The sequence below is a fragment of the Syngnathus floridae genome, chromosome 16, assembly GCF_059516105.1.
Source record: "Syngnathus floridae isolate MCC-2025c chromosome 16, RoL_Sflo_1.0, whole genome shotgun sequence".
Lineage (NCBI taxonomy): Eukaryota > Metazoa > Chordata > Actinopteri > Syngnathiformes > Syngnathidae > Syngnathus > Syngnathus floridae.
The window spans coordinates 31,379-55,000 of NC_142428.1; the positions used below are offsets into that span (position 1 = coordinate 31,379).

At 43.7% G+C, this 23,622-nt stretch overlaps 3 protein-coding genes and 1 long non-coding RNA gene across 31 annotated transcripts in view; 2 read left to right on the plus strand and 2 right to left on the minus strand.

The window, feature by feature from the left end:
* Positions 1 to 214: 214 nt before the first annotated feature.
* Positions 215 to 7,552, plus strand: ak7b (adenylate kinase 7b). 2 transcript variants are annotated; one of them, XM_088401095.1, is made up of 18 exons: positions 215 to 379; positions 454 to 609; positions 694 to 802; positions 901 to 995; positions 1,315 to 1,425; positions 1,839 to 1,922; positions 2,365 to 2,453; positions 2,826 to 2,916; positions 3,790 to 3,867; positions 3,993 to 4,142; positions 4,401 to 4,529; positions 4,633 to 4,747; positions 5,068 to 5,196; positions 5,313 to 5,378; positions 5,634 to 5,831; positions 6,373 to 6,575; positions 6,789 to 6,947; positions 7,012 to 7,552. In XM_088401095.1, exons 1-18 carry the CDS (start codon positions 245 to 247, stop codon positions 7,039 to 7,041), a joined length of 2,127 nt encoding a protein of 708 aa, XP_088257221.1. In that variant the 5' UTR covers positions 215 to 244; the 3' UTR covers positions 7,042 to 7,552. The 2 variants fall into 2 exon arrangements, with proteins under 2 accessions (XP_088257221.1, XP_088257222.1); XM_088401096.1 differs by lacking the exon at positions 6,789 to 6,947.
* Positions 2,323 to 23,622, minus strand: part of gsc (goosecoid) — a 27,412-nt gene continuing 6,112 nt past the window's right edge. Inside the window, exons 1-10 of one of the 16 annotated variants that reach the window (XM_088401138.1) lie at positions 20,985 to 21,027; positions 14,955 to 15,036; positions 11,783 to 12,152; positions 10,870 to 11,129; positions 7,800 to 10,128; positions 7,590 to 7,661; positions 5,798 to 7,316; positions 5,554 to 5,693; positions 3,607 to 4,149; positions 2,323 to 3,285 (exon numbers count right to left, since the gene is read on the minus strand). In XM_088401138.1, the coding sequence (XP_088257264.1) occupies positions 9,982 to 10,128; positions 10,870 to 11,129; positions 11,783 to 12,152; positions 14,955 to 15,036; positions 20,985 to 20,989 (864 nt within the window). In that variant the 5' untranslated portion in view covers positions 20,990 to 21,027 and the 3' untranslated portion in view covers positions 2,323 to 3,285; positions 3,607 to 4,149; positions 5,554 to 5,693; ... (1 more) ...; positions 7,590 to 7,661; positions 7,800 to 9,981. Of the gene's footprint in view, positions 3,286 to 3,606; positions 4,150 to 5,553; positions 5,694 to 5,797; positions 7,317 to 7,589; positions 7,662 to 7,799; positions 10,129 to 10,869; positions 11,130 to 11,782; positions 13,704 to 14,954; positions 15,037 to 18,210; positions 20,301 to 20,984; positions 21,028 to 21,359; positions 21,440 to 23,622 lie in introns of those variants that run through there. The other 15 variants (XM_088401137.1, XM_088401136.1, XM_088401135.1 and 12 more) reach the window with 15 other exon arrangements.
* LOC148384728 (uncharacterized) lies at positions 9,764 to 17,877 on the plus strand. Of its 2 annotated transcripts, XR_015863516.1 has the most exons (4): positions 9,764 to 10,133; positions 10,891 to 11,136; positions 14,941 to 15,069; positions 16,422 to 17,877. It is a non-coding gene; the product is annotated as an uncharacterized LOC148384728 (long non-coding RNA). The 2 variants fall into 2 exon arrangements; XR_015863517.1 differs by lacking the exon at positions 14,941 to 15,069 and having other exon boundaries at positions 9,785 to 10,133.
* dicer1 (dicer 1, ribonuclease type III) overlaps positions 20,447 to 23,622 on the minus strand; it is a 22,274-nt gene continuing 19,098 nt past the window's right edge. For 2 of the 11 annotated variants that reach the window (XR_015863513.1, XR_015863512.1), the window contains 2 exons: positions 21,360 to 21,457; positions 20,447 to 21,057 (listed from right to left, as the gene is read on the minus strand). The gene's annotated coding sequence lies outside the window, so the exon portion shown is untranslated. Of the gene's footprint in view, positions 21,502 to 23,622 lie in introns of all 11 variants that reach the window. The other 9 variants (XR_015863509.1, XR_015863507.1, XR_015863508.1 and 6 more) reach the window with 6 other exon arrangements.

A 23,622-nucleotide genomic window follows, 5' to 3' on the forward strand; every position in this document is an offset into this window, starting at 1 on the left:
ATATGTAGATAAATCTGAGTGCAGGAAAACTTTGGGTAATTTATACAAACGTAGTACAATGTTGGGAATGGCTGAGCCAAGTAACTAGGTAAACATACACGGACGCGCACCATTATAAAGGCATTTTGTTTTGGTGTAGTTGCTGTAGTGTTAGTGACACAAGATGGCGACATTCTGCGCATGCGCACTTCGGATGGTACTGGGTTGACAAAGCGTGTCTTGACAGCGCGTGTTTACGTGACCCATGGCAACGGATAATAACACAAACCCGGAAGCTTGCCGTAGGTTCTGGCGGACGGACGGCAAGATGGACATACATACACAGATAAGAGTTTTTATCAACGATATTGACTCATTCACATCTAAATGTATTGCAAAGGTAAAATCGATAGACATGAACAATTAAAAGGTCCACGTGAAATGGATATAATAAAAGGTGTTTCTTGTTGACAGTGTCTTTCCAAACATACGATTGAAGGTGATGTCTCGGCTGAGAAAGACGGTCGGACATTGAAATCATGTGACTCGGTGCCACTAAGTTATGAAGTGGTTGGAACGAGTTCGTTTGTTTCAGAGGAGATCAGACCATTTGTGTTGGAGGCATACGTTGTGAGTATTAACAAAAGCTCAACATGAAAAATAAAGTCACAAACAGAATAAGTGACTTAAAGATCAACTATCTATTGTGATTAGCAACTGAGTAGGGAAAATGTTCTACAAAAGCTGATGGAATGTGACGTCATCATCTACAACATTACTGGGCATCCTGAGCAGGTAGATGAAGCCCGCTGGGCAGTTACAGGTAGGCGATATAGTCATAGCAATCATAAACATAAACATAACAACAAACAAACAATCATAAACAAGAAGTGTTTTCCATTTTGTGTTGTATATTTGCAGCCCTCCATGATAATAAAAGACATTTTAAACGACCAAAAATGTTTATCCTCATCTCTACAGTAATGACTTGGGCATGCAGTGAGCCAATCAGTTCTGTAAGTATTTTGGAAGGATTTATTGTGTCTGCTTACCACGCAGATATGAGGAACCGAGATGTAGAGGTGCTACAGAGAGGTCTATAGTTGCTTCTTCTTTTTTCTCCAGTACATAATATATTACACTCCCTCCACCCACACACACACACCCCAACACTGTTTTTGTTTTTTTCATGGGAGGAAAGCAAAGAAGTCAGAGAAAATTCACACAAGCACTGGGAGATGATGCAAATGTCAATGTGTTTGCCCCTCCCTGTGTGCTCTATATGTTGCCTTGCCCTTTCACATAGTAATCTTTTTTTTTTTAATTCTGTCAAAGGATGAGCTGGAGCTCCCTTTTACTGATGATGATTTTCGAAGAAGAATACCCCATCCAAACTTTAAAAAGCACCTGGAGCTGGAGAGATTGGTTGCCAAAATGGGCAAGATGGTATGTTTCATAGCGACTCTGCATTGAAGTTCTACGGGCACAATTGTAGATAGATAAGACACGATTTTAATCCCCGCCCGGGGGGAAATTCAGGAGCCAGCAGAATCACAAGGATAGATAAACCGATAGACAACATATCTTAATATTAATGAATAACAAATAGACCAATAATAAATAGATAAACGACGAATGGAGAAACAATAAACAGTGTCAGGGCCCCCTCTTCGAAAGGGTTTCATCTTGGTTCATAGCTTTTGATAGCATTGAGCTAGGAGACTTTTTATATCCATCGGAGGACCTTTGCATACTCGCGCATGCATTATTGCTCACAACTTTTCATTTCCTTTTTTTTATTTGAGCTGTTTGGTTACAGTTGGCACTTCTAGCAAAAATCTGTTTGTTACTGCTTCTAGGACAGAGCATTGTTTTCCACATATGTTGTGGTGTCAGGACTTCAGTATGGAATGGGAGAGCAGGTCTTCCATCTATTTTTCAAGGTGAGCGCTCACAACATATTCTGCTTATCCTGGCACAAAACGTGGTTGCCTGCCTTGCTAAATATGTAAATATACACGTCATCACTTATGTAGCCTTGAGGCTTCTCACGTCCTCTTCCTCCCCCCATATTACGTTACGCATACGGGATGGCGACAGACACGTGTGGAAAGAGGATCACCACGCGGTGACACCATTACTGCGCTGCAGCCCTTTGTTTGACTTCACACTCTTTTCTTTGCTCGTTACACCCGTCCGTCTCTTATTTACACACACTTGGAGCGCACATTCTCCATTTTCTGGTCATTGTCAGCATCGCCGCTTCTTCACTGAATTATACTCCCTGGTCCAAACGACTTTGGTGCAATTCCATATGAAGCAAAATTCGGAATGACTGTTGGCTTCGCACTTTTGAATCCCAACCATTTTATTCTGGATTTACAGATGTCATGGCTGGGACAAGAAAATGAAATAGCAGTCTTTGGAGAGGGCAACAACATTGTTCCCACCATTCACGTCAGTGACCTTGCAAGGTTGGCCACAACAGCAATACTCTATTCAGTGTTTTCTGTAAATAATCATATCTATTAATGAATAGAGGTGTCCAATTATTCCCTTCACCATACATTGGATATTTGACTGCTGTAATCAATCACAGTGGGTGGGCTCTTCTGGTTGCCTGAAACAGCTCAATTGTTCATGCTCCATATCAGAGGCAAGCCTTGTGAACTAAACAAGAAAGTTTCATTTGCACAAAACACGCAATTTCAAAAAAAGTATCACCTTTTTTTTAACCTCAACATACTTGCTACCATACTGGCGCCATCACCAATACCAAAATCTCAGGTTTGGCACAGCTCTAGTACTATGCTTTTAACTGTCCTTTTCGTTTCTTCTCATGATAGTGTTATTGAAAAAATAATTGAGATCCAGCCGAAGCCTTATTACTTGGTCGCTGTGGACTATTCCAACAACACCATGGAGGACATTGTCAAGGTATGTACTTTACGTATTGTCAATGTCAGGCACAATGCTCATACTGTCAAAATGGCAACCACATATGTATTTTCCAACACATCAATGAACATTGTCCCTCTTGCTGTTGCACAGATTGACTGGCTCTGAGTACAGCATGCAATGCACTTACTTTGTCACTTCAGGGAATATTACAAGTCGTGCCATTTTGAAGCAGTTGGTGGGAGGGAGCGTTGCAACGCGGTGCGCTGCGCTGCGCTGTGGTCTGGTCTGTCTGCGGTGCGGGGCGGTGCGGCACCTTCCACCTGATTTGCCCCACTTCTTTGCCCCAACTTTAAAAAAGGGCCTCGGTCCTTAGAACTCAGATCTTCCTCTTTTCCTTTTTGCAGCCTAGTGCAAGGTTGATGACCGTAAACAAAGAAAACATTGCATTATTTTCAGTTATTGAACTAAGTTCAGTAATTGTATACCAAGAAAATATGAAACATAACTAACTAAGTAAATAAGATTCAAGATTGGGTTTTTTTTGGGTCACAACTGAACTGAGCGTATTAACAGAAGCATGTGCCAAACAAACATCCACTTTGCCTTTGTGAATACTTCAAACTGATTGAGCCGCTCAAAGTTCAGATAAACACAACTCGTAGCTCAAACAAACGACGCTTTCACCGAACTTGAAACAATAGCATGCATGATGAGTCTATTTCCTACCGGTTGCGTGTGACTAGGAACTGAGGAATCTCGGGGGTTGTCTTTTTTTTTTTTTTTCTTTGTCGTCGTGCACATGCTTCGCCGTCGTGGACATGCTTCGCCGTCGTGGACATGCTTCGCCGTCGTGCACATGCTTCGGAAGGGCACGGATGCTAAATGACATTTCATTTTGTTTTTCGCCAGTCCATTGCCTGTGCGCTCGGATCGGGGAAGATCCGGAGGAGGCCATTTGAAGAGGCCTTTCTAAAACAGGACTTCAGTGTAGGTTGCAGTATGTCGTTCACTTCAAAGGCCAGTAGAAAGCTGACCATTTTGAATATAGCGTGCGCATTTCAAGAAATCCAAATTCTCCTTTCACAGTTTCTTCTCTGTCTTATTCTTAAAAGATCATGGATATTGATTTATTGCGCGTCAACCTTTGCATGGAAGGTGTCCATCTCAAGGAACTGTTCACTGTCCACTGGTTGTGTGAGTTTGGTCTTGTGGAGAACATCGAACTGGTGGTGGAAGAGTACCGCCAGAGCAGGGGACTGCTGGTATGTACTGAATAGACAAAGAACAACAGTTGCACGCGCATACATACATACATACATACAGTTAGTACTACTATCAACATCCAACTCCTGCTGCATCCATGTACTACAGCTGTAACACTTGGCAGCTCTGGAGCATACGTATTTTTCAGCCCATTAGGTCCATGCCAAATCTCAACTTCCAGACCATTGTACATTTCATTGTCACACTATTTTTGCCAATGACTTGAAATGTTTCAATCTCTTGTGCACTCCGTCTAGCCCATTCGTATGTGTGTTCTGGGTCCTCCTGCAGTGGGGAAAAGCAGAGTGTCTCAACAAATATGCGACCACTACAAACTCCACCACATCAGGCTGAAGGAGACAATCTCCGAGACTGTCTCACACCTGGTTAGAACTCCATTTTGTATTTTTGCCCATTCATGCAGGGAAAAGTGACATATTACTTCGATGGCAATATCACATGTTGAAATGTAGTCCTGTCCTGATCCAGGAATTTATGATTAGGAATACTCCTTCAGACCTAGACAATGAGGAATCAACATCATCAGCAACAGAAGCCCAGGAGCTGCTGAACATTTTCAAGGAGAACATGGAACAGAACGGAGGTACGACGGGCGGGGGCGTAAACTTAAATGCACCACAATCACCGCACTGAACAAGCCACAAATAGAGAGGGAACAAGAAGATGTTTGAAGAGGTAATGGTGTTCCCTGGGAGTCTAATTGGATATTTGACTGCGACTGACTAACCTGATTGGCTAATGGTAGCCAAGGGAGCTGAACATTTGGTGCATTCCCAAGCGCTTATGCCGAGACCCAAGCTTTGCCTCAAGTGTGTTTGATTCGTACTCATTTATTCTACCTTGGATTTTGAAAATCATATGCTTCAAATTTGATGTTTTGTAACATAGATCGTTGCCATTTAGGTGTTTTAGATGACCAGGTGTTGGTGAAGGTGATGATAGATAAACTCATGTCCAACCCCTGCAAAAACCAGGGCTTTGTACTGGATGGATTTCCAAAGACGTATGAGCAAGCCAAAGAGCTTTTCCACGGTAACTAAATCCAAGTTCATAGTCACATATACAGTAAAATGTCCATAGCATGCGCGCTCGCAATCATACATGCACAAAATCCATAAAACATGGGTCTGCATTTCTTTTTTTTTTAGTTGATGAGCATGAATCAGACGAGAGAGCATCTTTGACCTCCTTATACAACAAGAAGATAATGCCAGGTTCGACCGCCAACAAGTAGTTATTCAAGTGGAAAAATAGGCTAACATGTCATTAAAGGGATGGAGCACAATATTGGCACCTATATGATAGGACTGCATTAAAAATAATGTCAGTACTACAATTCTCCCCTGAAAGAAAAGTCGATATTTTGGGACAGAGTGGCGGTGGACTTACTCACGCCCATGTTTTGGATGGACTCTGCTTGATTGACACAGCTGCCTTTTCTTTGCCTTTGCTCCGTGTGTCTCTTGCAGAGTTTGTTTTGTGCCTCGATGCATCAGATTCCTTTTTGAAAGATCGAGTGATTAACCTCCCTGAGAAGATGGTCCAGGAACACAAATATGAGCAAGAGCATTTCCTGCAAATTTTAGCCAAATACAGAGAGAAAAACATGGAAGAAGATAGTGTTGTCACTTACTTTGAGGAGTTGGACATCAAGCCTTTTTTAATTGGTAACAGCCATTCTGAAACCTTTTAAGTCATGCACAAGGTCTTGGCTTTTTCACTGGCGATCCTCCATATGCATCTCAGTTGTCATCATAAAAATGGATTTCAAGTAGTGTTTATGTGCAGAGCAGAGCAGAGCAGAGCAGAGCAGAGCAGAGCAGAGCAGAGCAGAGGGGTGGGCAATTCCGGTCCTCGAGGGCCGGTGTCCTGCATGTTTTATAGGTAGGTCTCCCTGCTGCAACACACCTGATTCAAATGATCAAGATTGTTATCCAGGTTCTGCAGACCTTGCTAATTATCGGACCATTTCAATCAGGTGTGTTGCAACAGGGTGACAGAAAACATAAAGGACACCGGCCCTCGAAGACCGGAACTGCCCACCCCTGGCGTAGCGTAGCGTAGCATAGCATGAGCGCTGCTTTCGACACAGTGGACCTCTCACGTGCTGTGCACAAATGCTTCACATCATACCGCACAGACGGGACTTTTTTCCTCCACAAAATTTCCCAGTAATTTCTTTGATCCATTCTTTGTTCATCTTTACAGAAATTACCAGCGTCAATTCACCTGACAACCAATTTCTGTTGCATCAAATCTGCGAAAGAGTGGGTCAACCCAGAAACTACGAGCAGAGAAATCACAAGGTACAGGATAGAGAAATTGAGCTGATAGAGACGCTTGAGAAAGCAAAGAGGGAGCAAAAGCAGAGGGACGGAGCCAGACAGAGATCTGCACATTGGCAGCTGTGGGTACGAAGCTTTCTTCTATCATTCAATCTGGAATTTCTCTCGTTTGCTTGAGATGATTTGAACTGGGTGGGGGGAAAAAAAACCTCACCAGTTTTTATGAACTGGGCATATACAATTACAAATAGCTCGATCGTGGTTTGTAACAGACACAAAGCCCTGGGTATCCTTCCGTCCAACCAGTCCCAAACGTGTGTGTGCGTGTGCGTTTGAAAGTCTGACACTTTAAAGGAGAAGAGGCATCGGGAAGTGCAGCAATTGGAGGTTCGATCGGTGCCAATGAAGACCTACTTGATAGAGTACGTCATAAGCACTCTGTCTCAAGGCTTGATTGCATGTGGCTCAGCATGGCCAGAGGACCCAATAGACTTCCTGGTAATGATGTGAGATTGAGATTTTGCCTTGAAATTTCCTTGAATTTTATTCTGTATCGTTTCAGGCAGAGTATCTGATCAAGAATAACCCCTGACACATTTTTGGATCACAGAAGTCCGCATCCTTTGTTGGCTGTAACAGAGAGCGTGCAGGAGTGACTTCATTACCTTCGGATTTTCAGGACTTTTCTCTTGAAATGATTCCCATCAAATGCAATTTTAAATTGATCTGGAATTGGATATCTGCCGACCATTGACGCAAGATTGTTTTGAACTCCAAGTCGCTTCAGATTTTGACTGTACAGTACAGGAGGTTTTGAAGGCGACGTCAATTCATGTCACGTGCTCTGCCAAATAGGGCTTGCCTTTCCTGTGTGTGAAATACAAGAAAATCAATCTTGAAAATCAGCAGGTAACTGAAACAATTCAAACTAGTTAGTAGTAGGGTAGTTCAACTAACCTACAGGAGAAAAACACAGTCATCATATAATTAAGGAGTAAATTAATAGTAAATAATATGGAGTCAATGACATTGGCGGTGCATTCAGTAAACAATGTGTAGTCATCAAATAAACAAATATGCTATCAGTAACAGTGCATTTTAAATGCTACGAGCTCTAAAGTTTTTTTCTCTCTCTCTTACCCGTGATTGAATGGTCAACGAAGACAGTGACGGCAGACAGACTTCACCACACGTTGAAAAACGAGGCCATCACTAAAATTGAATCGTTTTCCGATATTGTTACGATCAAATGCCGTTATTTCCATCATATTTTATTCAAACAAGTGCGTCAAATATAGTTCGTTTTGAGCCAATATAATAGCATATTGAAATGAGGAGCCGACTATTCACCATTTTGATTTCTTCACGTGTCCATTCGATGCGCCACAAGTGTGAATTAAGGCAGCCCTAAAAATTTTGACACGTCACGGTGAAAATATTGAACAGGCAGCGGCTCCGGACCGCGCCGAGTGCCCTCAATTGCTTGACGAGTTCGCGGGCGGGCGGGCGGCCGGCCGGGCGGGCGGCCTGCGTTCCTCGCGTCTCGGGCGGGCCTGCCCTACCTCTGCAGTCAAATCGTCCAAATTAAGACAGCGATTGATTGGTCTGTGCTATGCTCGAAATTAGCTTGAAAAAAGAAAACGAAAAGAAAGAAGAGAAAAGAGAAAAGGCTTGATATCAAAGTTCTGTTAAATTATTCATTTCAATGACTAGAGAAAATGTGTTCATCCTCCATTTTAAATTGAAGAAATGTTACAAAGCGTTTTACGGTGAAATATTTAGGCGACTCATTTTGAACAGAAAAAAGGGCTTTACATGTTCTTACGGCAAATGTGCTTCATTTAACGGTACACTGCTTAAGATGAAACCGTAAATTTACGCCATATTCCGTGATATCACTAGATATTGATGATGATGATGATGATATTGTATCAAAGATCAGGGGGGGAAATTCACGTTTAATAAAATACACGTATGCCTTTTTTTCTTAAAGAAATACGCATATGAAATGAAAAATCATTACAGTTGCATGATCATGACATTCTTTGTGAAATATGTTATCATCCTCGAAATAAATGTGTGACTCAGCTATAAAAAAACACATTTCACAAAGAATGTCACATTATTTATATATATATATATGTGTGTGAACACACACACACACACACACACACACACACGCACTTACAAACAAGTCCCCTACACCGAACACTTAAATTTGGAATAGTTGGATACATTTTCAAACGCTAACAATTAAAATATGCTTTGCCTTCGTGTCTCGCCTATTATAGTGATAATCGATTCAAATCGATTTTATATTGTATTTTCTTATTCGCGTCGAATATAAACTATTTGTACGAATTTCAGTGCATGCGTTACCTAATGTTACAATCGACCCATTTATTTTTTTTAAATTTTGTTTTGCTATGAATAATACCAGCGATTTGCTCACGTTTCCTTCAATACTTTTTTTTGAATGGAGCCAAATATAATTAATCAGCGCACTCTGCTTTTAGTACAAGCTGTGACAATGAATCTATTGTATCTAAATAATAATGAATTATGAGTTGATTTCTTTTTTAAACACCACAGGCTGAGGAAAGGTTTAACGTGACGCTTGCTGAATTTACGGCGTTTTTTTACACTTTTCTTTTAGGTATCCGCGTGGGAGGGAACCCTTGTCACAGCATGATTTTATATTCCAACATCCATACTTTTGCCCCCACCCCCCGCTTGTAGGCGAGTTGGCGTATATTCCAACTGAGCGGCCGGCGCCGCACAGGTACAGACACATGCAAGCGAGTAACAATTGACGCTCACGTGCATTCACACCTACGGGGTAGTCTTTAATCGTCCCAACATTCATGAGGTTTTGAAAATGTGCACGGAAGGAAGCGCAATGAGGACAGAATCCACGAAGTGCTCTTGCTCCGTGTCAACCAAACGTGATCAATTTAGGCGATCATTCTAATTCTTGCACAAATCCGTCACTGAATCTTACTGATAAAATGCCGTGTATACATGGAGTGAGAATCACTTTCATCTTTAATCAATATATTGAGGTGAAAATGTTCAGTCTCCGGTTTAACCTGTTTTCAAATGGAAAAGAAATTGCTATAAATATGGCTGGCAAGCAACGTACAGTAACCTAATTTTTAAATCAGCCACGTGGTTTATGTTTTAATGTTCAGTCGTGAGTATATGGATTATTATTAATTGACTTTCTTTTTTTAAATAAATATTCTATTCCGCATACTCCACATTGTAAAGCTGTTCGCAGCGCATTAACACAACTCCACATTTCCATTCTCGCTACGTTGGCAACTGACAGGTATACGTCATATTACAACATGAATACAAAGGTGTCGCGTGTGGCACGGTGAGTGACATCAACTCAAGTGTCTTGATTCTCTTAACATTCAAATTAAATTAGATATAAATAGACAATGCAGCTAGGATATATGTACACCTGTGCAACACAAGTCATTCACCACTGATCCAAGCAAACGTGCACGCGTTTCGATCGTTTAACTCAGTCCGAGTCCACTTCACTTTTGGTCTCCTCAGTTTTCTCCGCGGACGTTTTTTTTGTTTTGTTCCATTTCGGAGTATTCTCCGATTCCTCCGATGACGACCTTTTTTGCCGCCTCCATTTGGCCCGTCTGTTTTTGAACCAAACCTGCGGTAAGAAACCACAAATGTAATCTCTTATTTATTATATATATATATATATATATATATATGTATATATATATGTGTGTGTGTGTGTGTGTGTGTGTATACACACACACACACACACACACACACACACACACACACACAGATATAGATAGATATACAACCTTATTGGCAGTATAAAATATTTTTCAATTCGTACATTAATATTTTTTGCTTTGTATTTATATAAAAAAATAGGACTTAAATTGGCCAAGGAGACACAAGATCTATTGTGAGGTTAGGCAAATCAGCATGGGTCTTAACTGCACAGATTTATTCAGTATGTGTACTTAGACTCGACTTTATCATTTTACCAGTGTTATTTTTTTACATTCGATAATTCATCCTGTTGTATCTTTCCGATATTCAAAATATTGCCCCCCCAAAAATTGTCACTTCTGATTGCTGCTTTAGAACCTAACTACGTCACAAAACTTAAGCTTGGGCAAAATAAACGTTTTATGCAATCGGCATTGTATGTATTAATTGAATTTGTTGTTTTTATCCATCCATTCAGCCATCGATTTTGTGGGTTATTCTTTTTAATAAAAGCACATTTGATAAACGCAAACATTTAAGCGCTATAAGCGTAAATCTTTTCCATTCGCAGATAACTTTGCAAATCACAATGTACGCGCAGTAATGACTGTACTCGTGCAAATAGAAGGGGGGGGGGGGGGGGGGGGGGAGTAATTGTTCTGACCTCGACCTTCTCCTCCCGTAGGTGAACCTTACGAGCGAGTTGTTCCCGGGTGCCAACGTCGGGGTACTTGGTCTCTTGGAAGAGGCCCTCCAGAGCCTCCAGCTGCTCGTCGGTGAAGATGGTTCGGTGCCGTCGCTTCCTGCGGCAGTGCAGCTGGTTGAGGAGTTGCAGCTCACTCCGCGAAAAGTTGCCCATATTCACGTAGGACATCATATGATGCGGCACGGAGGAGACCAACACCGAACCCGGACTGTCATAGCCTGCGAGGTAAACGGATACGCACGCGTCAAAATGGGAAAACACACATGTCGCTGTATGCGGAGAGTCTGCTCGATTTATATTGTATTATATTTATATTTGTATAGTTTATATTGAAGGAGGCAAACAAAAGACGCAGTCACTACTATAGAGACGTCACACTCACACACTTAATTTTCACACTAAGCAGTTGTAAGCACTTTTCACAAATCTATTAGGCTGAGTCGGTGACATTTACCATGCATGCGTCAGACCTTCTCAATTCGAAATTTCTGGCCATTTCCGGCCAAACGGCAAAAACTCGATAACTCGATGTCTTGTGCTTTAAACGCACGCACACATCGTCAATAAATATCTACATGGTGATTGTAAAAAATTCATTTTGACATGTCCGTTGCGTGCGCGAATGATATTGCGTCCTTGTGCATCCGAGTTACAATATGACGAAGTCAGCAATCCAGACAAAATGGCTTTCAAGTATCATTTGAATCACGAAATTTGCTCGTGTATAAATATATCTACACACATATACATATATGTATGTATGTATATATATATATAAAAATACACACACACATGATATATATATAATGTATATATATACATATACATAATATATATATACATATTTAAATTTATATAGATATAGATATACCTGGCGTGATGCAAGGGCACTGCTGTGGACTGAGGCTGTGCACGGCGGCGGCGGCGGCACCGCAACAAGGGAGTCCTCCGGTGCCTTGAACTTGTAGCTGTCCGTAGTAATAGCCGTTATATCCGACTCTGGTTCCGTTCACAGACGGAACTCCGGGGCCTGGGAGGCCACACGCGGCGGTGTACAATCCGTTATAGTCTGTATAAACAGAGTCGCTCAGCCCCCCAGGCAACATGACCGGACCGCCCCGGTGGAGAAGCAGCGGCTCCTTGCAGCTCGGTCGTCCGGACAGTATACTGTCGATGCTGAACATCCCGGCGGGCATGGCTCCGGCCGAGCAGGGCTGGGGCTGCTGCTGCTGCTGCTGCTGCTGAAGGAGAGGGGAACGAAAAGCCAAATAATAGGCACCAGGCTGGAAAAAAAAAACTCCAAACCAAACAAAACCAAACAGAAAAAAAAAACAACAACAACTAAAAGTGCGCCATTGTGACTCTGGAAGAAACTCTTCTACTTGCATTCGCGAGGCACCGTGATAGAAAGAAAGCAGACTGTTGTTTTGAATGGGGCCGGTGAGAAGGGCAGCAGAGTTTATAGCGTAGTGACGTCACGAATTAGCGCCACAAGCTGTGGAGTGGGAACCGTCTGTGTATTGACAAGTCATTGAATTAATAATTAGCCCCGTGCTTTGCATATTTTTGCTAAGCGCAATTGTAAACACGTATTACGTCATTTCTCCTGGAAGACAATTATACTGGAACGCAACGGAAAATGGAAATCATGTTGCTTTTAGAAAAATTTAGGACCTCTACATTCATTGGAATTGACTACATTTGATATGCGAGTCAATGTTTTTAGAAGAAACTGTGGTTATTCGACGAGGTGTCATCAGCAATATGGTCACAAATGTTTTTGTCAACACTCTAATTAGACTCCATGTTTTCGTTTTGATTCAACTATAGCAATTCTGGGGGCGGGGAGATACGTAGTAGTTCCTGGTCATGCTCGGTCAGGTCAACAGTAGCCTTTATGTGTTCATCAAAAAGCCATCGATTTCAAAGATTTAGGCGAGCCCTCGGCTACAAGATGAAGCAACCTATTTGCTTCTTTTCATGGTCCTCTCTATGAGAAGGTTGGTATCTTCCCTCCCTCCTCCCCCTTCTCTGTAGGGAGCCTATCAGAGCATTTCCTCCTAACGGCAGGCAGCTCATCTACTACGCAGGTCAACAAAGCACTACATTTCTCCTCATTATCGCCTCTATTCAGTTGAAATAAAGACAGCTCCCCAATCAACATAAGTGGAGTGTTGCTTGTGTGCGTAGGAACGTGGATTCTCACTTCTGTCTTACGCGTTCTTAACACACTACGCGTTGGCAGACAATGTGAGGATTCAAACAGTCCGCGAATTGGGATGTTGGGGAAATTGTTGGTCGTCACACGGAGAAAAACGCGTCTGGCCATAGGGTGGAAAAAAACTGCTTCGACACAACTCCAAAACGATCGCTTCTATTCAATTGGAGCAAAGACGGATCTTATTTGGCCTCTTCAATATATACTGTAGTTTGTGTGTGCGCAGGAACGTGGATTCTCAGTTCTTTATGACGGGGTCTAAACAAACACTACAGGCATGTGGTCAGATCTGGCTGAGAACGAAGCAGAGCAGGCAAACAAGCGGGAAGCAAGTAGGCGTATGATCAGGACAACGGGGATCAGAGCAAGAACGCAACGGAAGGGAAAGGAACAGGACAGGACGGGACGGGATGGGACGGGACGGGACGGGACGGGACAGGTGGCAGGCCATTGAGCAAAGCGGCCAGGAGTGACGGCTGGCGGTGCAGGGTTTAAGTAGCGGTCTTGGTGAGCAGGTCTCATGAATAATCAATCACTGCCAGGCGTGGCTGAGATGGTCATAGGACACGAGGGCCTGGAGCAGAAACACAAGAAAGGAGCTGATCGGGGTGCGAAAACAAACGTGTGAGGAGGGGGTGGAAGGAGCTGGCCATGGTGCTGATGCAAAAACAAACAAAAAAAACAACAACCCCATTTGGAATAGCAAAATAGCATTTAACTGCCAACAGCAGGAAAAAGTATGTAGAAAGCCGTCAGTATTCAGCCATATCTATATTTGCATGTATTTAAGCAGGCACGCAAATACCTTTAGTCAGCCACCATCAAAGCAATCACTAATGCAGCATTAGATAGCACAGAGCTTTAGAAATATACATCGAATTGAGGAGGGGGGAGGCAACACAGAAATACATTGAATTGCAATAGTAAGACATTTTGTGGCCAGTTAGTTGATTTTTTTGAAATTATTTCTGCAAAATCTCTCTTTACCGCAATAGAAAGGCACACGACAGAAAGGGTGCAAAGCTACATTAGATTTTTTTCAGGCTGGGAATACCTGCTCGCTCTCGTCTCTGCGTCCTCCCCCGCCTCGCCACTTCAGCCTTCGCCCCCCCCCAACACAAAATACACGGTTCCTTTGTGGAACCTACTTAAGATATTTTGGTTGGGTGTTAATGTGCTGTCATGCAGCTGAAATGGCCCAGCTGTTTTCTCTTAGTGTTCATCAATCATTCATTTTACTCGGCATCCATCAGGCAATCCTGGTAATTACTGATTACAGGTCACGGGTTAGGATGGAGGAAACGCACTCGTACCTTGCCTGCCTGCCTGCCTGCCTGCCGTCTGACCATGTGTCGTGCCGTGAATCAGAAACACATTCATACATGACTGGAACGTGCCATGTTTTCACATCAAATTTGCAATCCATTGGAATGAGCCAAACCTGTGGGTGGCTGGAGGGACAGATGGACGGACGGATGATAGCGAGCTGGGAACTTTCATGGAACTATCACGCAAAAATGACATCAGCTTTTACAGAAAATGTGTACTGATTTGACCACTACACAGTTATTCATGTGATACTGATGATCATTTCAAGTTTTTAGCCAGTAACCAAATTCACGTGAAAATGAGACCATTTTCAACGAGAATCACGACTGTTCATCTGCGTTATACTCAGAACTAAAAGCGACCTAGCTTTCACTCGAAGCCTTTCCATTCTAAAGTGTGTGTGTATGAACGTGCGTGCATATATATATATATATATATATATATATATATATATATATATATATTTGTGTGTGTGTGTACAGGGTGCCTTGCGTACCTTGAGAGGTCTGATGGATACCAAGTGTGATGGCACACTACCAAGACCCAGGGCAGCAGAGGAAGTGGAGCATAGATTAGCCCTGAAACAGAACCAGATTGTTGAGCACTGGGAGGTATTACCCGGACGGCCGGCCGGCCAGCCAGCCGGCCAGCCAGCCATGCAGCCAGCACCTGGCCAGCATAGGTCCCACCCTTATGTGAAACTCAATCTAAAAACTTAACTCTGTTAATAGTAACTGCGTGGGGTTCTCATTTAATCCAATACAGGTGCAAAAAGAGCATAACCAATCCACAACAAGTACAAAAATGTCTGCTTCTCTGTGTATTTTCACCATAACCAATAGTATTGCCGCAATACCCGTTAGTCTAGTGACATGAAAAGCACGCATGAAAAAAGTCATTTTCAGTACATGCATATTCTACTCATTTGTGATTTATTGTCAAAACAGACACATACACACATCCGATGGGAATGTAGCTCCGTGTCAGACCAAGCCAGGGTTAGAGGCACATAGCAGAGTGACATGAGAAAATGAACGTGATGGCTTTAACCCTCACCAATTCAGAGCTCATATGACAACGGTACCATTGTGTATTACGACTTGACCAGAAAAGTCATTCTTAGTATCTACTGATGACAGAGAGGAATTAGTTGCAAATCCTTCCATATCAGCCATTCCAAGCACTTTTAATCCTACCTTGAGAAGGCCTGTCAAAAACACTCCAGCATGCGCTGCACATCCAATGCACCATCCTACTCACGTGGCCTTTGGTCGCCACACTAAGCAATCGCTAGCAACCATGCACAATCAAGCCACAATGACACAAGTACATTTCACAACTGGGCACGTGGCGGAGCTTGAAATGATCCATGAAATAATATGGAACGCTTTCGGCCCAAAAATGTGAAAGGAGTCCAAATCTTTGGCTTGTATTCGGTCACAACGTGTCGGCGCTCGGGACAGTCGCGCGTCTCCCTGCTCCCGGCCCGTGACGCACATTGCTCTCGTTGCCGTCGTTAACCGTATTGCCAGATGAAATGTTAAACAGACACTTGTAGGATTTAGTTGATGCTATAAATTCAGCTGGTTGGGGAGGGTACGTGCTATTTCCAATCAGAGTGCAGGCTAAAAGGTAACGAACGGTCTCTGGCTTTCAGTTTGCGACGACAATGAAAAGAAAGTCTGACATTTCCGACGTGAAATAGGATTCATTTTCGACAATGAAATTGGAAAGATTAAACACAGTTGATTGGCGCGGACGCCTATCATCAAGGGATTTGGAACGTGAATATGAGTGTCAGGGTGTTTCTGGACAAATTCCAGCTGAACCAAGTGAACAAAGACTACTAACTAACTGTCTGGAATTTTCCAGGTCATTCCTTGAGTTATGGGCATTTTTGCAACCAATTTTTGCCTCTGCCTCTCTCTCTCTCTCTCTCTCTCTCTCACTCTCCTCTTTGCAGTTTCTCATAGGCAGCTTGTCGCAGAGCAGATTGAACCCAGCTGAGAATGTTGGTCTGCATCTGCAGCACACTATCCTAGGGGAATATGCAGGAACCACAAGGCCCGCCTGCCCGCTGAAAAGTGCCATGCACCCAGGCAGACGTCCAGGTGGATTGACTTGGGAGATGAATATGGAATGATTCGAAATGATCAATTCAACCATTGAGCTTGCCACTACGCCAACAGCCATTATTTAGTCATGCATCAATGGACGGTAAATGACAGGTGTTCAACTGGTCCTGTTTTTAGAACCATGGGAGTGTGGCTTGGGAATCACAGGTGTGTGTGTGTGTGTAGAGCAGGGGGATATTATGATGTTTGGCTGCTCACCCCAAAATGGTGTTTGCACGATTTAACGCTATTTCAGCTTACTTACTCACTCCCTCCCTACGTCCCTCCCTCCCTCCCGTTGAAGCCCCGAGCGAGCAAGCGACCACGAGCGAGCAGGCAGGCAACCTTGCTCTTGTCAGAATAGCTCACACGGGGAGCAGACCTCCACTTGTTTGAGTGCTGTGTAAATACAAGGCGGCTCTGACAGACAACCAAAGTCAAAATGGTTTACACAAGGTCATTGTCGTTAAAAAGCAGAACTTAGTACTCACATGTTATTACCACCGCCTCGCCTGTCACTCGGATAATTGGAAAAACACAGGGGTGTGATGTAATCCTCCCTCCAGTACACAAATATACAAGCGCCACAGTACAAGGACCAGGACAATCAAATACATACAAAAACATGGTCAAGCACTTTCTTCTATTGAGCTCGTACAGTATGGAGCAGATCATAATGCGGCTTTTTTTTTTTTTTTTTTTTACTTAGTGTCGTTGAGGCCTCTTACACTTGCAGTACATGTAGTCAATAGGACACACTGGGACCACTACTCACAATGTGTGCAACTTTGCTTTCAACTGTTTTGGTCTGAATTGCTAATGCAAGCGTTTCCTTTAAAAGATTTTCAAAAATGATGCTCAATATTGTGTAGTCTTGGGGACTGAAAGGTGTGCCCATTGAAAGTTAAGCTGGAAGAAGCCATGCAAGACTACGATCACATACCCAAGTGAGTTTCACCGATGCCCGTCTGTAATGGCTGCAGGTCACGGCCGCTGCTTAACTTCAGATGACCCCGGCAGGCAGGCATTATATGTTATTATAAGACTTTGTGCTGCTACAAAAAAGCAACTATCAAGGGGATTTCTTCCAATCTGGAGGCCTGGATTTTGTAAACATAAAGACTGGGAGGGGGGGCAAGCAGGCTTTGCTCATTCACTTGTCAAGATATTGTTTTTGTCACTCGTATTTTTTTCTTCAACGCTAATTTAAACCAAGAGTACTTATAAATACATATAAATGAATGCCAGTAGGAGGAGGAAATGTCTTTACAGTATGCTGGGAAGCATTAAAGACTTCGCAAGATATTTCAACTATCTAAAGAGGCAAAATCCACCACCTTTCCATAACACACACAAAATCAAATCAAGAAACGAAAGGCACGGTTGGGGTACCGCGATGTCGGGATAATGGAACATCACAATTGGAATTGATTTGAAACGCACAATCCAACACTCTTGACTGAAATGATCAGATTGTCAGCAAGCTCTGTCAAAACTTGAAACCACCCTGGTGGTTTGAATAGAGTCAATTGCATCAACAGGTAGGCTATGACTCTTGTGAGACCAGGGGTCGGTTCCCCAACGCAGATCGATCCATTGATTGATTGAGAGATGTAAAAATGCTCATTCCTCACTCACCTTGAAGCATTCCTGCTCATTCCTTCTCTTCAGGCACAGTCACACCCGATCCATGGAAATCAGCAGGTTCTCACATTGTGACGTCACAAAGTGACGAGCCACTCCCGTAGCGTCTTGGTTCGTTTCTCGGAGCAGCTGTCCCTGCAACTTAAGCGGACGTGCGGCTTTTCCCTTTTTTAGCACATCGCATACGTAAATGTTGTTTTCACATACTCTGTGCAACGTGCTCAAGTACTGGTCATTGCTATGTATTTGGTGCCCGACATTTGTTTTCTTCAATTTCAGAACTATATTTGGGTGTTTTGACTTTCACCTACCTGTTTAATGGGTTTTGGACAGGTGCGAACGTGCGGCACGTCCGATGTCGCGAGGAGTGCTCAGGGAGTTTGTGTGAAAAATGACAGGGAACGTTGCTCCTAACCCATTTGGCATTCCCAAAGTGTTACTTTGAAAGTAGGTCATCTGGGTGAATTACTATTATTGCTGCTGCTGCCGCCGCCGCCGCCGCCGCAACGTCGATCAATCAGAACACGCCGGATTGATGCGGCTGGCTCACGTAAACAGTTCCGTTTTGTAATTCATTCCTCTCCAGATGGCTTAATGCTTGGCATCTCTTTTGAAGAGACTTGCCTTGTAAGGACCCTTATTATCTTTTGTAATGCATAGGTAATCACATGTGTGCTGCCACCTCTCAACACTTGCCCTCCTTGACAGGCCAATCAGCTGCTCACTCCAAATGTGACCAAAACATGCATTTTACCTGCTCTTTTCGGCCCCCATTTTCACCCATCAAGAGCCCGTGATTGACATGTGTAAGGACATCAAAACCTTGAGTGAAATAGCAAAGCCATCAGATCTGACAGCACACCCAAACTAACTACATATCCATTTATCCTGGCCTGCCTTGAATTTTCTCTCGCTCAGATGCAAGGCTACGGTGCTTAGTGTTAGAGCTTTGCTGGCGCCTAAAGCCACCGAGATATTCGACCGCCGCTTGCGACTTGTACCAATCACTTGCTAATGCAGGCTCCGCAACTACTACTACTACTAACAACAACGGTCACGATGAAAACATAAGGTTACGCCACAGACAAAAATAATTGTTATTCGGCGCTTTCTTTTAAAATGCCATTTAGTTGACGACAGTCTCCCCGAATGCCTTTCTGGGCCGTAAGCAAAAGGTGAGCACACGCTAACACTCGCTGTTTGTTTTGCAAACAGACAAAGTTATCTTCTCGGAGCAGGATTAACCCTCAAAGGCTCGTTCTCAGATCTAGCGGGAGCCTTTCGATTGAATAACAAATTAGTTTTGCTGAGGATTTGCGGATAATCTGGGCGGGCCGCCACCGTTGCCCTGGCACAGAGCGAGAGAGCGAGAGAGAGCGAGGGGATGGCTAGGGTGGAGGAGAGTTCTGCTGGGGAGAGAAGGCCAAAGGCAGGAGAGAAAGAAAGAAAGAAAGAAAGAAAGAAAGAAAGAAAGAAAGAAAGAAAGAAAGAAAGAAAGAAAGAAAGAAAGAAAGAAAGAGCAAAAAGGAGTCCGATTGAGGGAGCGACCCAGCACTTGAACTGCGGGCCCTAATTAACGACTGCTGTAAATGAAAAGCAGCTGGCAATAATTACATCATTAAAGTGCCTTTGGGGGGAAGAAAAGCATAATTTCTGCAGCTATCATCATAAATCTTGTGCTGTCCGACCTTATACGTTTAACATGAACTTTTCCCAAGTAGGTTAATGCATGACTCGTATCAAGCGCGCACTCACCCTACTCTATAAATAGGCGTCTGCGCCCGCCCAAATGCTGAAGCGAGAGCCGACACCTCTCTGCGGATGAAATTGCCCTCGTTCGGACTGGAGCGTTTACTCTGACCAAAACCAAGAGAACGGAAATACAATTTGATGATATTCGAGCGACCGAGCGTATTTTCAATTGAAATCCCGATAGATAGCCGCGTTTGGGGGGTTTTTTTTCTTCTTCTTTTTGTTCAAACTGAACGGCTAATTGTCACGCTGACAGCGCTAGCAGATGAGCAATTAAGCAGTTAGGCTTATTTCACAAAGCGAGCCATGAACACCGCAAAGTGTACGGTGAAATAAGGCAGCCAGTTTGTGCGCTGGCTGGCTGGCTCATTTTTGTCACTTCCAAGCATGATTAATAGTTACATTTTTCCCCAAATTATTTAGACACAAATCATTTGGTACAATGAGCGGGCTATTACCACATACCATAATAGACATGTAACTATGATGAAAGCTTTAATTTGTTTTCAGAGCACTTAGAGAGGTTACAAAAGCCACTTGACTCCCCGTAATCAATCATGTGTTACTTAGCACAAGTGTCACATGGAAATGCAAATATGCCATCTTAAATGCGGGGCTCCCGACAGCTGGCGTTTCATGGCTCTTTGAATCTCTGCTTACTGTTTTTACTGTGAAGAAAATTACAACTCGTCATTTAGCAGAAGATTTGTCCTCTGTGAATGACCAGGGGGATTGACAGTAGGAGTAACACGACGCCACTTTGGGACCGGCTGCGAACAATTACACACACCGTGAAATGTCTCATGGCTGCAATCGTAATACGCCACATGCTATTTATTCCTTCCAATTTTGGATGAATGTTTCAACTAGATTCAATGTACTCAATATGGTCACATGAATTGGAACGCAGTGGAAAACGCTTCAGAACCGAGCGCTTAAGGCTGAAACTGAGGCCAAAAGCAATCGAATCATTGACAGGATTTGTCGTTCATTTATCAAATGAATCCCATTCTAACCTCATAAAGGTGCCTCGACGGACGCTGGAGCCGTCCGTCCGTCCGTCCGTCTCCCCAAGCAGTGAGATACGGGCTTAAGGAAAGAAATGTTCTTATTTTGTACTGCCCATTCATTTGGATGATTCCATATTGACAGCCTACAAGTGCCAGCGACAACATGAACGCCATTGCACGGCGAGGATCCCGCCGTCCGTGTCTCCTAAGATGGAACTTGATCATATTGATTGAAAGCGAAGCCACGAATGGTACAATTGAAGACAACAATTTGGGCCAATTACGCTTGGTATTTTGTGTTACGTGATGGAAAAACATTGGCGCTCACAAATTGGAGTCTTACCGTGCGCATTGTTACATGAAGAAGGAAGCCATACTCACGATACTAATGCGTGAAGATTTGAAGGCAGACCCAGGACTGTAACATAAAAGAAGTGCCCCCCTCCCGCTGGCTCGGTTGACACATCAGTATGCTGCTGCTGCCGCCGCCGCCGCCACCGCCACCGCCGCAACAAACACAGACCTGATTGGGACCATGAGCGTTCCAGTGCATTTTAAACGACTTGACAGACTTCAGGGTTAAGATGCTCGGAATCAGATTTGAATTACAACCGCTAAATGCCCCTGTCAAAGTTAATTAGGGCTGACATTGGCCATGTGTGTCGGCCCGAGTCGTTTTCGGAGCTGAGGCGTAGCTGAGCTAAACAAAGAAATACTCTGATTGCAACACCTGGGGAATTGTCACTGTAGAAAAAGGGTGGAAGGGGAGGAGGGGGGAGGAGGGGGGAGGGAGGGAGGGAGGCCGTTCTCATCCACTCATTGCTTATGTGCGCTCAATTTGGCAAATAAAAAGCCTACTGAAAAGTGCCACACTGGTCACATGTAAACAAAGACTTTTAATACACCTTGACACTTTTGACCTCGTTTTTCACGGCGTTTTTAATAAGCTCCCCAATGACGCCAGATCGGTGTAGACTTGAAGCGCTACGGGAGCTTTACGTCATTCACTATCGTTAAGCTTACTCGTGCTAGCGCAATTATTTGGGAGTAGTATTCAATTCATACACGGGGGTCAAAAGAAATACGAAAGGCACGGCAAATGAATGAGCAGTGAGCGAGCAGTGTGCAAATTCATCCAATCTCAATCAACTGACAGCTTCAATGTAAAAGGTCAACCCCTTGATATCAGAAAGGATAGTCAAGAGACGCTTTTGAGCCAGGGGTCACCAAGTGCGCTCCTCAACGCGGCGGCGGCGGCAGCGGCGGCGGCGGCCTACTACAACACACACACCTGGTGCAAATGATCAGCTCATCAGCAAGCTCAACTAAGCCTGATAAAAACTACAAAATGTGTTAGCTTGTCTCCTAAAACTAAGGCCTTTGTTACTTATTCAATATCCTCGATCTAGCTTTACGGACACTGTGGTATATGACCTTACGATGATGACCTGGTTGATGCACAAATGCAGTATTGTGCTCTCTACAATATCGAACCAATGACTCTCGAGAGTTCTGACGTCATTTGACTGGAAAAAACAGTTCCAGCGACACCTCATTACTCCTGCTTGGACCTCGCTTTTGCCTCTGCCCCCTCACCCCTCAAGTTGCCCGTAGTATAATGTAAACAGCACCCCCCTTTTTTGCGCAAAATGCATCAGGCTCCCAGTGACCTGCGTAGCTACCTCCCCGCCTACTTAACACTGGTGTGCATTACATAGAGCAAGTGCAAATTAGGTTACTGTCTAATTTCCACAGAGCGGCGGCATGCGGGTCTTCAGCCAGTGCTTATGAAGGATGTTTAAAAGGGGGGAAAAAAAAAAAAAACAACCCCAGTAACCCAGTCATTAGGGGAAGGATTAGAGCACGATTTGGGTGTTTTGCTGATCTCAGCTTCACAAAACATCGCCGGCCGGCCGGCCGGCACAAAAGGGAAAAACAAATGGGACAAGTATTTTGAATAGGCTGCCAATTTTTTTTTTCCCCCCCAAAACTTGAAGGTGTAGAGGCACAGCGGTGAGAGGTTTGGGGATCCATGCACTGTGGCAAAATGCTTTCCATCTGAGAGCACTTCATTTAAAGGCCTTTCCAATAGTGCATTTTGACTGAGCTCAAAAGGTTGGAACCAATGAGACCTCAGCCAATTGCGCTCCAGACCAGAGCCCAGTCCTGATTTAGTGGCTTCATGCCTCCCTCATCAACTGTCAGCAGGTCTCACGTTACAGTGCTGCTGCTGCTGCTGGTGGTGGTGGTCACCCTGGGTTCAATTTGCCGTGCGTGCTGCACTTCTGGGACATTCAATAAACAAGCACGATGATGACCACAGAAGAATGAATGACTTTGAAACTTTGGAGTTTTCAGTCGGGCCCGTAGATTTACTTGGAATTTCTCCGGGGTGTTGTCGGAGAGCTACCAAATGGCCAATGTACATGAGAGAATTGGCATTTTTCGACTTGGTTTTTAGATTTGACCTATACATACTTGCACGTGTGCATTGTCATTTTTAGCTGTGAGCACAAAGACATCCACCTGTCGCTTGACCTAACCCTTAATTCATAAACAATACTAAATATGCAGTAGAGTGTCTATCGATTTATTTGAGGGTAAAACTTCCGGCCCTGTGACACACAGTCGCTGGCCCCTGGTA